General features: G+C 46.9%; 1 protein-coding gene across 4 annotated transcripts in view; it reads left to right on the top strand.

Annotated features, from left to right (window-relative positions):
- Window positions 1–15,346, top strand: part of MAN1C1 (mannosidase alpha class 1C member 1) — a 145,512-nt gene that overhangs the window by 14,848 nt on the left and 115,318 nt on the right. The window contains exon 1 of one of the 4 annotated variants that reach the window (XR_004522214.2): window positions 1,305–2,901. The exons of 1 other annotated variant lie outside the window; for it this stretch is intronic. Coding sequence is in view for 1 of the 3 variants with exons in the window: in XM_033840744.2 (XP_033696635.1) it covers window positions 2,362–2,901 (540 nt within the window). In the remaining 2 variants the exon portion in view is untranslated. Of the gene's footprint in view, window positions 1–1,304; window positions 2,902–15,346 lie in introns of those variants that run through there. 2 more of the 4 variants (XM_033840744.2, XM_073793917.1) reach the window with 2 other exon arrangements.

The following is a 15,346-nucleotide window of genomic DNA, read 5'->3' as shown; positions in this document are numbered from 1 at the left end:
GTATTTTCTGTCTCATCAATGCTGCATTTCATTTTAAATTGCAGCTGAAAGCAGATATTTTCCCTCTTGCCTATTACACCTCTTAATTTGTCTCTCCCTCTGCTGTTATTTGTCTCTATAAAGTGTTTTGCATGAAAGACCCACACAGCACAATGTTTCTTTGCCTTGGGTTTAATAGGAGGGGAAGGCACAGAGACACTTGAGTCTGAGGAGGAAAGTGTGAGGGCCTTGAGGTCGAGACACATCTGTGTCTGGGAATATACGCCTGGCAGTGTGTACGTGTGTTTGGACCTATCTGTTGTGTGAGTGTCTGTGGGTATGTGTGTACATGTCAATATTTGTACTAATATGTATTACATGTGCTTTGGTGTAATCACTTATACTTAAATTAAGTGCTTTGGTATAATCACATACCTAAATTAAGTGTATGTTTGTGTGCAGGTACACACCCACATGCAGTCTCTGAGTGCATCTGGAGCTACGCATAGAAGCACACATGTGCACATAAACACGCAGGCATCTGGGTACGCATGTCACATGCTGTGTGTGGTCTTCTACACACACGACCAAGGTTCCTTCTCCTTCCTTGCACTCAAACCACTGTGCTTAGCATCCCTCCCTGCCCCACCCAGGGGCCCAGGCCTGGTTTGGGGCCCGTAGGCAAAGGAAGGCAGAGCTGTGGTCTGCGGGGGGTGCAGTGGAAACACTGCCTTAGCCAGGCCCAGCCCGTCCTCACAGCGTGCCACAGCAGCACCACCGCGGCTCCCGCGGAAGCTCTCGGGGCCCCTGGGCAGGCCCCCGCCCCCTGCCAATCCTGGACTGGCACTGAGGGGTGAGTGAGGTTACCGAACGACCGCCAGAGCCCTCCAGACAAGCTGGATCTCCTGCCCCCTCTAGGGGACCAACAACCGGAGCGGCGAGGGTTGGGGGTACGGGGGACGTCTCGGTCGCTCCCAGTCCAGCGAATGCTGGGCACTAACCAATGGACGACTGCGGCCCAACGGGGATCCCTCCGAGGCAGCCAATGACCTCGTTCCTCTCTCCACCCCCGCCAACCCCGCGCAGCTGGACCATTGGTGCTGGCGGGATGGGGGGGAGTGTGCGCGGCGCTGGCCCTTCGAGGGAGGGGGCGTGGCTTGGAGTCCCAGCTCCTCTCCCCACCCGCGCTTTGGCCCCCGCACTCCCTACCCCAGCCGCGAGGCCATTGGCCTGGCTACGGCGCCGCGGCGGAGGTGGACCACGGGGCGCGCAGTGGGCGTGGCCCGAGGGCGTGGCCCGGCGGGAGGCGGGGCCGCGGGTGCTGTCTCAGTGAAAACCCGAGCTGCCGCGGCAGCCGCGGGGGCGTTCGGGTGGTGTGCGCGCCTGTGGGGCGCAGGCTCGGCAGCGGCGGCGGCGCGGCGGCTCAGTCTACGGCGGCAGCGGCCCGTCTGGAGCGGCCGCGGTGAGGACGCCAGCTGCGGCTGGGGAGGCGCAGCCGGGACTGCGCGCTCCGCGGAGCCGGCGGGGACCGGGAACAGGTGATCCCAGCAGGAACCCGGAGCCCTACCGAGTTGGCTGGGCGGGAGCCCGCACTCCCGGGCGCAGCTGCAGCCGCCCCGCCGCGGCTGGTCGCGAAAGGCGCCGGGCTCCAGACAGGGGGCCTGGCATCCCTCCGCTCCCGGGGGCCCGGGAAGACCCTGCTCCGCAAGCTCAGAAGTGCCTGCCCTCTCTCCCCGGCGCCCGCTCTGCGGCGGAGCAAAGTTGTAGACGTGTCCCTATAGCCAAGCCCCGGCACTGTCGCGACCCGGCCGGGCCGGCGCGCTCTCGGAGCGCAGCTGACACGCCGGCCCCGCCGCCACCTCTCCCCCGGAGCCGACCCCCTCTGGAAACTGCTTCTGAGGCTAAAACTTTGGGCCGAGGGGCTGAGGGCGGCTCGGAACGGGGACGAGGCCTGCGTGCGCCCCTCCGCGCCGACAGCCTGGGCGCCGCGGACGGCATGTGACGGCCCCGGCGGCCGCCGCAGCGCGGGAAAGCGCGGGCCCCGCGGGCTCCGGCCGCTGCGAGGAGGGGCCGCGCGGCGGCCGGAGGGAAGGCTGCGGCGCGCGGTCGACCCCTGCGGGCCCGGGCCCCGAGCCGTACCGCCTCGCTCGCCCGGGCCCCGCCGAGGCTGCTGCTCCCCCGTCCCGGCGCGGGAGGACTCGCTCCAAACTCCCTGAACTTCAGGAGCAGCCCCCGCAGGGCGAAACTCTCAGGGGCCCCCACCCCGGGCGGCGCCCTTCGACGACCTCCCCTCGCCGAGCCCCCTGCTGACAAGTGCCTGGACTCCCAGGGCCTCAGGGGCCCGGCTGGATCTGACTGTCCCCAGCCCCGTGTCCGGCAACGATGCTCATGAGGAAAGTGCCCGGCTTCGTCCCGGCCTCCCCGTGGGGGCTGCGGCTGCCGCAGAAGTTCCTCTTCCTTCTCTTCCTCTCCGGCCTCTTCACCCTGTGCTTTGGGGCCCTGTTCTTGCTGCCCAACTCCTCTCGCCTCAAGCGCCTCTTCCTGGCCCCCCGGACCCAGCAGCCCGGCCTGGAGGCAGTGGCGCAAGTCGCCGGCCACCCCCTGACCCGCGAGCAGGAGTCGCCTCCGAACCCGGCCCCCGCGGCTCCAGCCCCGGGTGAGGACGACCCCAGGAGCCAAGCCAGTCCCCGCCGCAGGAAAGGGTGGCTGCGGCGCACCCGCCCCACCGGGCCGCGGGAGGAGGCCACAGCGGCCCGGGGCAGCAGCGCCACGGCCCTCAGACCGCAGGAGGGGAGCATCTCCTCTAGCTTTGACTTCAACGCCTTCCGAAGCCGCCTCCGCCACCCGGTCCTGGGCACTAGGGCCGACAAGAGTAAGGAGCCCCAGAGCCTAGTTCAAAGCCAGCGGGAGAAAATCAAGGAGGTAAGGACTCTTCTCCCCGCACAAAAGAAAAAACCCTCTTGTGCTTCCATCCATTTCCCCTGGGCCCAGTCACTCCCGGGCTCCCTGGTCTACTCTAGGTCCTCCAGGCACACTCTATACCCTCCTCCCTCCTCCCAAACTTCCCACCTTCACTCTTGCCTGCACAGTTTTCCACTACCGGGTTCAGTTAATCATCCGCACCCCCGATGGTAGCTGAACCACTGGACCAACTTTCCCCCACCCCCAGACTCTGTTCTTTCCAGTCCAGTCCTCAGCCCAGGTGGGGCCTGCTCCCTCCCTTTGTGGAGATGTTAATAAGATTTTTGTGGAGTTGCTAGTTAGGCTTATTAATGGACACCCTTTCTGTTTGAAGGGGCCAAGAGCCATGTTGTTTCTCACTGTGTGTCTTTAAATTGTGACATCTCCCAACCCCCTTTAGGATCTACTACCTGGAAAGCCAGGATTTGGGGGGTATTTGGTGACCTGCAAGTATTTTGCAGTCTAGCCAGCAACCTACAAGCCAGAGGATGTTGTGCATTCTTGCTAACTGTTTCTATTGAGCTTTGGAACAACTGTACGTAATTGCGTGTGATGCAAGGAGCAATGATCCCTAAGGCGGTGGTAATGTTACAGAAGCTCTGAGGTTATTGGCTTAATGTAGCAGGTCTTGGACTTGTTCCCTGTAGGGATTGTACCAGAGAGGGGTTAGAAGGGTCACTTTGAGTCTGAATCTTAGTCTTAATTTAAGAAACCAAAAGCAAACGCAGCCTCACCGTGGCTTGAAGACAGTTGCCAAGCCACCACTGATAACTAAATGTTCTGCTCAGTCCCTGTTAGAGCTGCCTACTGTTGGAGCCGCCTGCGCAAGGTTTTTGCCCAGCACTGCAGAGGGGGCTGCAGTGACACCCCCGGGCCACGAGGGGGCTGTGGGCAAGCAGTGGGCCAGGGTCTCCTCCCTAGAAAGGAGAGGATGCTCCCCCCATCCCCGTGGACCCAGAATGAAAGGACTGCTTCTGCCTGGACTTCTTGGTTTGCTGCAGAGCAGTCAGCAAGTCTGCCCTGATTTCCAGGGAGAGCAGGCAGCAAGAGTCAGGACCTGCCCTGTCCAGACCTGCTCAGAGCCAGTGGAGAGCTTAGCTGTCCTCCTCTCCTTGTCCAGTGTATCCTGTCTCCCAATGCCCACCTCTCCCTACTTATCTCTGCTGCTGTTACTCAGCCTTCTATGCTAAGCCCTGTGGAGACTCTATCTTAACTAGCAATCACTGGACATTTTGTGATGTCAGTAGAGGAAACCACAAAGACGAGTCCTTGTTTCCCGTGTGCAAGCACACACTCTTCAGTTTCCAAATTCTTGTTGAACTCCCAAAGGTTAATTGAAGCCTGGAACTTGCAGTAGCTAAGAAAGGGGCATCATTTCTCCCCCACTGTTTAAGGAGCCGTGTTGTTGAATACTCACCTGAACCACCCCAGCTCGCTTTCCTAAAGCTGCCTCTGAAAACATGAACCCTTTCAGACCTCCTTGGAGGGCAGTAACCCGCAGTGAAATTACGTTTAAACTACATGCATGCAGTTTTTCACGGGGTGTAGAGCTGCCATCAGATCTTTAAAAGGATGCCCCAAAGGATTAAGAGTTATCTACTGCCCTCTTCAAAAGGTGCTTTCTGCATTTGCATCTAGATATGGGACCCATTCTGAGAGCCTGCGGTGGGAGCCATGTGGGAAGGAGGGTGGGCTGTCTACGGGGGACCAGGTTCTGCCCCTCAATACAAAGAGAGCCTCCCTTGTGGGCAGAGGCTGGGGGTGGTGGGAGGTGTGGAGACTCTTCTTTGCAGGTGGATGTAAAGTAACACAATGGGTGGAGGTCTGTGTTGGTTGCCAGATGTCTGGATCTTTCTATCTGGCATCGCTGTACACCCCTGGTAGTAGCTGGAAGCCTGCTTGTCTATACCTGCCGTTGTTCAATGAGGCCCCTCTTAACTATCTTGAAGACGTTAAGCTCCTCAGAATGGAGGGGATGGGACTATATACACTATTATATTTTGAAGCCCATTTTCTCTTCAGGCTTCTTGAGTTTGGACCTCCCCCGGTCCCCAAACAACCTGAAAAAATGTGGGGCAGAGTGTTTGTTTTAGCTGTTAACACAGAGTTAACTTCCCTGGTGTCCCACCTGATGAGGAATGCAGTTGACAATTGCTGGAGGATGTCTTTATTTCCTTCTCATTTAAATTTCTATCTGTGCCATGCCCATGGGTAGATCATTTTAGAAAGGTGCCTGTTTTCATAAAAGGGACTGTTGCTTTCCTCTCTGGCTTGTTTTTTTTCCAGACATGGATTGATTAGACCCCAGGAGCAGAGGGACAGCTAGCATCAGATAAAAAGGGCTCTGTTCTTATAAGATGAGGTTTTTAAAGCGAAAGTAAACTTCAAGAGAGATTCAGAGAGGATGATAAATGAGAGTGAACAAAGACTGGACACTTGGGCTCTAGATCAATGAAGCATACTTATGAACATTCTAGTTTGAGAGATGGACATGGGCTCAAGGTCTCTGCTGATAAGATGGGCTGAAGCTGCATGTTCTGGGTGTAGACACATCAGGAAACAATCTGTCACTAGAATCAACATTTTCTCCTCAGTTTGCAATTTTGGAACCTTGGAGGAGGCAGTGTGGTGGAAAGGGTAACCCGGAGGACATTGATTCGAGTCTCAGCTCAACTGTCTGACTTTGGACAAGCCACCTCCTCTCCTTCCTGGACCTTATTTTTCCTTCTGTAAAATGGAATGAGAGAGGGGGGAAGAGGCTGGTCACAAACTCTTGCTTCCAGACCTGGCCCCTAAGTAGACTGCCAGTCTGGCCAGGGACTCCATAGCAGCTGGGCTTTTCCCAGCTCTGTTTTCGGCATGTCTTAGTTCCATGGAGTAAGGGAAAATGTTGTGTTGTTGTTGATGATGGTGATGGTGTTCACTGTTGTATCCCTAGCACCTAGTCAAGAGCAGATATTCACATAGTTGATTAAATTAAGTATTCCTCTCACCCATATTGAACTTTAGAGATGGGATTGAACAGTGACAGGTCCTCATCTTGGGATCATGGAGAGTAAAGGGACTGGTGAGAATGAGAAACGGCTTGCTAGCAGCCTTTCCTTTCAGATCTGATGATTATATAGGAAATTATTGTGATAATTATTTTAGGGGACCTTGGTCATAGGTGGGTTTCTCTTCAAGTTCAAGAGACTTTTCTCACACATGACAAGAGTTGGGAGTGAATAGCTTGTCAGGGTTACATCCCAGTGAAAGGTTTCAAACTACGTTGTGTCCTACTAATGATGGTAGGTTGCTGATCTGGAGAACCTCAGTTGTCCCTTCAGTGAAGGGAGCTTTTGTTAAAGGGAATTGGGCAGAGTAGGGCTGTGAGAACATAGCACTGGAGTGGGGCTGCCCCTAGCCCACAGGAAGAATGTGGATTGAATTTTACCCCCATCCCCGTCCCCTCTGCCCAGTGCCCTTATGCACCGCTGTATGGGCAGTCGCCCTGAGTGTCCAGCCTGGGTTCAAGTCCTAGCCATGCCATCAACCCTGGTCTCAGGGGGAAATTCCTGTTTATCACTGGGCCTCAGTTTTCGTGGTAAAATGAAGAGACTGGCATTTAGGGGAGCCTTTTCTCTCCCTCGCTCCCACCTGTTTACTGTTCTGTTTATGGATCTGCCCAAGCACCTAGAATAGGATATGACACTTAGCTGGAGCCCAGATACTTAGTTGGAGCCCGGAGTGGCTACAGGAAAGACCTATAAACTAACAGTTAAGGTTACTGGTGGCAGGAGCTGGGTCTTCTTCCTGAGGGTACATGGAATTCTAAGAGTCGTAGAGTAGGGGCCACAGCAAGGTTTGGGGGCTTGGCTCTGTGACCCAAGAAGCCTTTTAGAAGTTGCAGTAATTTTCCAAGTGCAAGTCTAACTTAAAGGGACTGGAGAGGTGGCAGCCGTGAGTAGAATCTTTCATGCCTGGATAGCAGGCATCTGGAGGATGCCCGAATCACCCTGGAGTCTCTGAGACTTGGCAGGGAGTGCCCCAGCTCTTGCCTTCCATGTCTGCTGTGTTAAGCCTCCAGGATATTGCTCGTTGTGATGTGTGACTATGTCTGAATAAGTCATCTTGGCAAATGGTCTTTGCTCCCCATTAACGGGCTGGTTCGTTAGTCATGTGTGGTTTCTCTGTATATCTGATTTATCGCTGCTAGTCCCAGGGACAGGTAGAAAAATTAAAAGGCTTTGTGTTCTTTGTAGCATGTGAATCTGAGGCTGTGAGATGTTCAGGATAATTAATATTAGGAGCACCTCAGATTTAAATAGCTTTCCTTCGAAGAGCTCTGTTTCAGTTGAAAATCCACTGAAGATTTTTCCCCCTTGTCCTTCAGTTTCTCTCTTGTCCTGCTCTATGATACATTTAATATAGACGGGAAGATTGCCCTATAGTAACCAGACAGGTCCCTTGGGAGACCCTTACATCATAAGCCCAGCTATACACTTCATTCTTCTTCCTTAGAACTGAGCACTGCAAGTAGACCAAAGCTTAGACCTTGTCCCCACCAGGTGTATGACTTAACACCCACAGGTTGGGTGGATCTCTGCTTTCATTGTGAGCTGCACCACAATTTTAGGGACTTGGTGCAGGCATTCCAAGAGCAATTGCTTCTCAGGCCTCACATCCTTAACTCTGTCTTTAGTGTTAGCTTCAGAAACAAATAGTACAATGACTTTTAAAAGTCAGCTGCTTATTTCACACTGTAGTTAGCAGGGCGGGTAAGAACATAGATTACCCTGCAGTTTTCAGAGTGACTGATTTACATCTGAGCCCAAGAAATGCCTTTTCTCTAGCTTTTCCCGAAGACTGATCCATTACTCCACCAAAAAATAAATATTGTGATATATATCAGGCATACTTTGCTCAAAGGACTTACGTCTTTTCTCTTACTGAAGAAAATAAATCAGGCTCGCAGATTGGAAAGCCCCACGCAGGGAAGCTGTTTGGTAATCTAGGTGGGCAACGAGCCTGTGGGTACTGTCTCTGGCGTGGGGAAGGTGCCTGAGTCTGCATCCTAAGTCAAGTCTGCACTAAGGGAGGTGATGGAGACTTCAGGAAATTCTCTCGCTGCCTTGCTTTCTTTAGCCAGGTCAGGAAAGACTTAACAAGGGTATTATGGACAGGATTCAGGAGAGCATAATGGGCATTTATTACATTAACTTTAAAAGAGGGGCCATACTTGGAGCAGGGATGAATGTCATGAACCGAGGATTATTATTATTCCAGTTCTGTGCATCTGCAGTCCAAAAAGACCACCCTCGTTCAAATAAGCTCTAGTTCTTGATTTCCCACTAACCTGGGGCCAAGGCCTTATGCACAAGTATTTGCATAATTTGGGGAAAACAACAGACTTTTTAAGCTCTGTATTCTCATGGCAGATGATGGTAAGAAAAAAACTGGAGATTCCTTAAGGACTTCTGAGGACTCAAGGACCTCAGTCCCACTCCCCTTCCCTCTTTCAACCCCACTAGGCTCTGGGGGCTAGTTAATAGCCAAGGCAGTATGGTTTTGTTTCTCTTAAATGCAGGGTGTGGCTGAGATCGCTGTCAGACCTGTTTTTTGGTGTCTCCATCCCCAAAGAGAACTGAAGCCACGGAGACCATAGCTGCAGTCTGTGGCCTCAGTGTGGTGGTCCAGTTGTAGGTATTTCTTCCCTTGAGAAGGCTGTTTTCTAAGATTTGGGTTGAGGGCTCTCCAAACTCAATAGGCAGGTGGTCAGAACAGCTCTTACTCACAAGGGGGTCTGAGTATGTCTCTTAACTCTGAATTTTCATTAATTAAAGGCTAAGACTAGGGAGGTTGTCCATCTGTTTTAGTGCAGTACCAGAGTGGTAACTTTTACAGAAGAAACTTGGGCGTATTGATTAGTGTCCTAAATAGATATGCTTTCACCTGGCATGCTCTGGGAGTCAGCTGCTCTACAGGCGAAACTTTTAGGCAAATACCTTTCACTAAATAACAACCATTTTCAGTGGCTGAATAATAGTATATTCTTCTCCCCTCGATCCACCTCTGCCATGACTTGGGGTCACCATAAAATCCGCTGTGCAGTACAGCATGTCCCATAGGGCCTGATGAGTCATTTAGGTAAGACTGCCGGCCTCTCAATGACTGTGTTTTGTGTTCTCATCTTATTTTTTTTACAACAACCCTGTGATGCAGGTGCTACCTATTTATTTCAGTATGACTTACATATAGGGAAATGCACAGATCTTAAATACAAAGTTTGCTCAATTGCAGAAAACCGTATAAACCACACCCCTACGAAGATATAGAACATTCCCATCATCTGAGAAAGTTCCCTCTGCTCCTTCCCAAGCAGTCTCCCATCATCCACCCCCGATCACTGTTTTGATTTGTTGCCAGAGATTAGTTTCACCTGTTCTAGAACTTCAACTAAATGGAGTAGTACAATATATGCTATTCTGCTCAAAGCTTCTTTCACTGAGGCTAATGTTTTTGAAATTCATTCATGTTGTGTGTATCAGTGTTTCATTCCTTTTCATTTTTGAGATGTATTCTGTTGTATGACTATCCCACAATTTGTTTATCCATTCACCTGTGGTTGGACTTTTTGGTTGTTTCCAGTGTTTGGCTATCAAGCTGTTATGAACATTTTATGCACAATTCTTTATGTAGGTATATTTTCATTTCTTTTGTGTCAATATCTAGGAGTATAATTGCTGGCTCATAGAGTAAATGTATGTTTAACTTTATAAGAAACTGGAAACACTTTTCCCAAGTAGTTAGACCCACCAGCAAAGTGTTGAGAGTTCTGCATTTCCATCAACACTTGGTATTGTCCACATTTTTAGGTTTAGCCATGATATTTGATGTGTAGTGATATTTAATTGTGGTGTTTTAAAAAATATATTTATTTATTTATTCATTCATTCATTTATTTTGGCTGGGCTGGGTCTTAGTTGCGGCATGCCGGATCTTCATTGTGGCGTGCAGGATCTTTAGTTGTGGCATGAGGACTTCTTAGTTGCGGCATGCAGACTCTTAGTTGCAACATGCATGCAGGATCTAGTTCCCTGACCAGGGATCGAACCCAGAACCCCTGCATTGGGAACGTAGAGTCTTACCCACTGGACCACCATGGAAGTCCCTTAATTGTGTGTGTGTGGTTTTTAAAAATTAATTAATTAATTTTTAGTTTTGTCTGTGCTGGGTCTTCGTTGCTGCATGCAGGCTTTCTCTAGTTGTGGCAAGCAGGGGCTACTCTTCGTTGTGGTACATGGGCTTCTCTTGTTGTGGAGCATGGGCTCTAGGTTCATGGGCTTCAGTAGTTGTGGCACACAGGCTCAGTAGTTGTGATGCACAGGCTCAGTAGTTGTGGTGCACAGGCTTAGTTGCTCTGCGGCATGTGGGATCTTCCTGGACCAGGGCTTGAACCCGTGTCCCCTGCATTGGCAGGCAGCTTTCTTAACCACTGTGCCACCAGGGAAGTCCCCTTAGTTGTGGTTTTAATTTTTGTTTCCCTTTTAACTATTGATATTGAACATCTTTTCATATGTTTATCTGCCATTTCTTTATCTTTCTTTTAAGTCTCTGTTCAGATCTTTTGCCCCCCTTTTTTAAATTAAAAAAAATTGAGTGTTTATTATCTTATTGAATTTTAGAAATCCTTTGCTCATTTTGGATATGTCCTTTGTCAGATGTATATACTCATACTCTATGGTTTGTCTTTTCATTTTCTTAATAGTGTCAGTCAAAGAGCAGAAGTTTTAAATTTTGATGAAGTCCAGTGTATCAATGTTTTCTTTTATGGTTAGTGCTTTTGCGTGTACTTTAAATAAAGAATTCTTTGTCTACCCCAAGGTCATGAAGATAGTATCCTTTTAATTCCAGAAGCTTTATCATTTTAGTTTTTACATTTAGGTCTCTCATCTGCTTCAAATTAATTTCTGTATATGGTGTGAGGTAGGGGTTGAGGTTCTTTATTTTCATTTAAATATCCAGTTGTTTAGCACCATTTGTTGAAAAAGCTTTCTTTTCCCCATTGAATTGCTTTGATGCCATGTTAGCTTAATTTACTATATGTATGTAGCTGTATTTCTGGACACTTCTGTTCTATTGATTTGTCTTTATGCCAATTCATACTATTTTTTTTTTAGTGTAATTATTAGTATGAGTGTGTTTGAGCTAACCGTGTTTTTTTTAGAGTTCTCGTTCATTTTTTTGTATCATTAATTTTTTATTTTTTTAATTAAAAATATTTTATTGGAGTATAGTTGATTTACAATGTTGTGTTACTGTCAGGTGTACAGCAAAGTGAATCAGTTATACATATACATATTTCCACTCTTCTTTTAGATTCTTTTCCCATATAGGCCATTATAGAGTATTGAGTAGAGTTCCCTGTGCTATACAGTAGGTTCTTATTAGTTATCTATTTTGTATATAGTAGTGTGTATATGTTAATCCCAATCTCCCAATTTATCTGCCCCCCCCACACCTTATCCCCTGATACGCATAAGTTTGTTTTCTAGATCTGTGACTCTACTCCTGTTTTGTAAATAAGTTCATTTGTACCCTTTTTTTAGATTCCACATATAAGTGATATCATATGATATTTGTCTTTCTGTGTCTGACTTCACTTAGTATGACAATCTCTAGGTCCATCCATGTTGCTGCAAATGGCATTATTTTGTTCTTTTTTATGGCTGAGTAATAAGCCAACCGTCTTGCTATTTGTTTCCTGGGGGTTTTTTGGTTTTTTTAAGTTTTTTATTGAAGTATAGTTGATTTACAATGTTGTGTTAGTTTCAGGTGTACAGCAAAGTGATTCAGATATATATAGATATATATATATATAAAACCTTTTTCAGATTCTTTTCCATTACAGGTTATTATAAGATATTGAATGTAGTTCCCTGTGTTATACAGTAGGTCCTTGTTTCAATTCATACTGACTTGATGCTGGGGCTTTATAGTAAGTCTTAAAAACAGGTAGCATGATTTCTCCAACTTTGAACTTCTTTTTCAAAATGGCTTTAGTTATTATAAGTCCTTTGCATTTCTGCCTACATTTGAGAATAAGCATGTCAGTTTCTATGACAAATCCTGCTGGGATTCTGATTGGATTTGCCTTGAACCTATAAATTGAATTCCTCTGAACATTTCTTTTAGTGTAGGTCTACTGGTGACAAATGCTTGCAGCTTTTGTTTTCTGAAAGTGTCTCTATTTTGCCCTCCTTTTAAAGGGGTATTTTTGCTTGATACAGAATTTTAAGTTGACTTTTCCTCACTTTCTTTACATGAAAGACCCATTGTCTTGTAACTTGCGTTGTTTCTGATAAGAGATTAGAGTATATTCCCCTGCACGTAATGTCTTTCCCTTCCCGTTGGATGCTATTAAGATTCTCTCTTTATTTTTAAGTCATTTGACTATGCTGTGCCTAAATGTGGATGTGATTGTTTATCCTTCTTGGGGCTTGTTGAGATTCTTGTGTCTATAGGTTGATATTTTTCTTCAAGTTTGGAAAAATTTTGGCCCATATTTTTTCAATATTTTTCCTACCCTAATCTGTCTTTCTTCTAGAACTCAACTTACATATAAGTTAATTTGCTTGATATTTTCCTAGAAGTCACTAAGTCTGTGTTCATTTTCTTTTCAGCCTTTATCTCTGTGCTTTGGTGTGGATAATTTATATTAACCCATCTTCAATTTCACTGAACTTTTCTTCTGTAATATCTAATCTGTTGTTAAGCCCACCCAGTGAATTTTTAATTTTCAGGTATTTTTTTACTTCTAGAATTTCCATTTGGGCCTTTTTCATTGTTTTGGGCTCTCCAATGTTTCACATCTGTTCACGCATTGTTTCCAGATTTTCTTTTAAGTCCTAAGGCGTATTTGTAATAGCTTTTCAAAAAGTCTTTTTTTGCCAACATCTTTGTCATCATTGGGTCTGTCCCTGTTGACTGTTTTCTCTCGTGGTTATGGGTCACATTTTCCTACAACTTCATGTAACACTAGTCATTTGTAAAAATGTTATGCCAAACATTGTGAATGCTACTTTTTTGAGATTCTAGATTCATCTGCTTTTAAGCAGTTTTTCTCCCCTCTTTCTGTTAGGCTGTCAGCTGTCACTTCTTTTGGCTGTCAGGATACCCGCCTCTGGCTGCTTTGTTCGCTACTCTTCCTATTTTGCTCTTTTCTAACCTGCAGATGGCTAGGAAACCATTCAGTCTAGCTTGTTAGCATTATATATAAAGTACAAATAAGTAGACCTTGAGTAAGTCTCTGAAGACTCCTGAATCAAGTGCACAAACTTTACTGTGTATATTTTGGTATAGATTAGATATTTAAAGATTCCTGTTTATTTTTGGTAATTGGTATTGGATGCGTGAAATATAATTTTTTGTTGAAATTGTATCCTGAATAGATACAGTAATTCTCAAAGGGTATCTTAATTTCTGGTTGATGTCATCTTAAACTATTTGTGCATTTTTTGCTCATCTGCTTTTAGGTGTTAGAAGAAATATTTGCTGATATCTGTGATGTTCCAGCGGTCTCCATTAGTGCGGCTTTCAGGATTTTTTAATCTGTCAAATATTTTCTCTGGTCTCCCTACCTTAAGTGTAATGATTACTTTTTAAAACTTTGTTTGTAAATCCCCACATTAAAAAAAAAAACCTATTTGTATAGTCCAAATTGCTGATTACTGGTCAGACGGAAGCTAAATATATATGGCTGAAGGATTTCCAAGGACTATTCTGTGGGATCTGATCGCCTATCTTCCCTCACTCAGGAAAGTTCAATACGAAGTAAATGTAGTGTTTCACTGCAAAGGCTACCTTTAATTTCACTTGTGTCACTTGGGGTGGGTGGGAGTGTTGAATTAAAGTTACAAATCTCTTATTTAAGATCCCTCTCCCCCATTTTCATTCCTGGAATGAGCTTTTAAGAGGTTAAACCTAAACTTTGCCAAGTAAATGCTGATCTCCTGGGAAGACATTTTGGCACCTTTTTTTGTTTTTCTGTACTTGTGTTCTTGACGTAAATCAGCAAATCTTCCTCCTTTCCAACTCTCCCAGAAGCCATTCTCCATGTCTGTCACATACCTTACAGAGCTCTGGAGTAGCCTTGGTTTTTAATTATTAGGATCAGTGGGAAAAGAAGACTTGAGTTTCTTGCTTTCAGAACTGGACCTTTTAGAGAACAACCGATAAATATAATCAATGTTGCTCCTTTAGAGTATAAGGAAACCCTTTATAGAGAAAGGTTCGTGTTTTGACAGAAAAATAGCTCAGTTTAGAGACTTCTCTAGCAGTTTCAGATACAGGCCTTTTGGGGTGTATGACTACGTAAAGCGCAGAGACTTCACACTGATGTAGTCTCAGAGGTGGTCCTGTGTAATAGCCACCCTATGATCATGGTAGGAGCTCTGTGTCTGATTATTGATCCTTGAGTAACTAAGAATGGTAGCAGAGTGGTGTCCATCCAGACGGGACTGAGGGAGACAAACAACATTAGACATTTTCTGTGATTAGGCACTGGATTCGATTAAGGCATAATTAGATTCTCTGTGCTCTGAGTAAAGGGCTCTTAAACTTGGCCCAGTGGGAGCAGAATTCTGGTTTGTCAGCCCTGGAATTGAAGTTTTCTTGCATGTTAGAAAAGAGGTTTCTGACTCTCTGGCCCCTGTACCATCCATTGTCTTTTAAATTCTCCCAGGGAGAATTTCCAGGGGGCCTGCTTGGAGGGCAGTGGGGCCTGGGCTGGGCTAATACCTATCCCCTCGTGGACAGATCAAATCAGAGATTCCTTGTGTGTATTCTTAGTAGAGCCCTAGCATCCCGTTAAGAGTTTAGCTGATCCCCACAACAGCCTTGTGGCGTACACGGCGTGGACCATAATCCCATTTTGTAGCTCAGATAATGCACACCCTGCAAAGGCAGTGACCAACTCCAGGCCCCGCCAATTTAAATTGTGATGCACTGACTCAGACCTCCTCTCCTGACTCTTTGGTTGACGTTCTTTCTATTGTGTTATCTGAGGGCTCAAGGGCGACAATTTAGAAGAAGAGTTTTCACTTTGGGATGAAATAACGTAGAAATTGTCATAGTCTTGGTAGACGTTCAAAAGAACTGGTCTCATGAATCTTTAGAACAGGGATTCTAACCTTGAGTGCAGTCTGGAATCACCTGGGGGAACTTAGTAAATACTGATGCCTGAGTTCCTATCCCAGAGGTTCTGATTTAATTGGTCAGGAGTACAGCCTGAGCGTTGGGATTTTTAAACACTTCCCAGATGATTCTAATGTACAGCTATGCTTTAGAACTCGCCTGTTGCAGTTTTGTCTTCACCGAAGCTGTATCTCCTTTCTGGCTATATTTCCCTTTTACCCACTTTTGGAAG

This window comes from Tursiops truncatus, chromosome 1 (genome assembly GCF_011762595.2).
Source record: "Tursiops truncatus isolate mTurTru1 chromosome 1, mTurTru1.mat.Y, whole genome shotgun sequence".
NCBI lineage: Eukaryota > Metazoa > Chordata > Mammalia > Artiodactyla > Delphinidae > Tursiops > Tursiops truncatus.
This window is presented reverse-complemented; position numbering and strand designations above follow the sequence as displayed.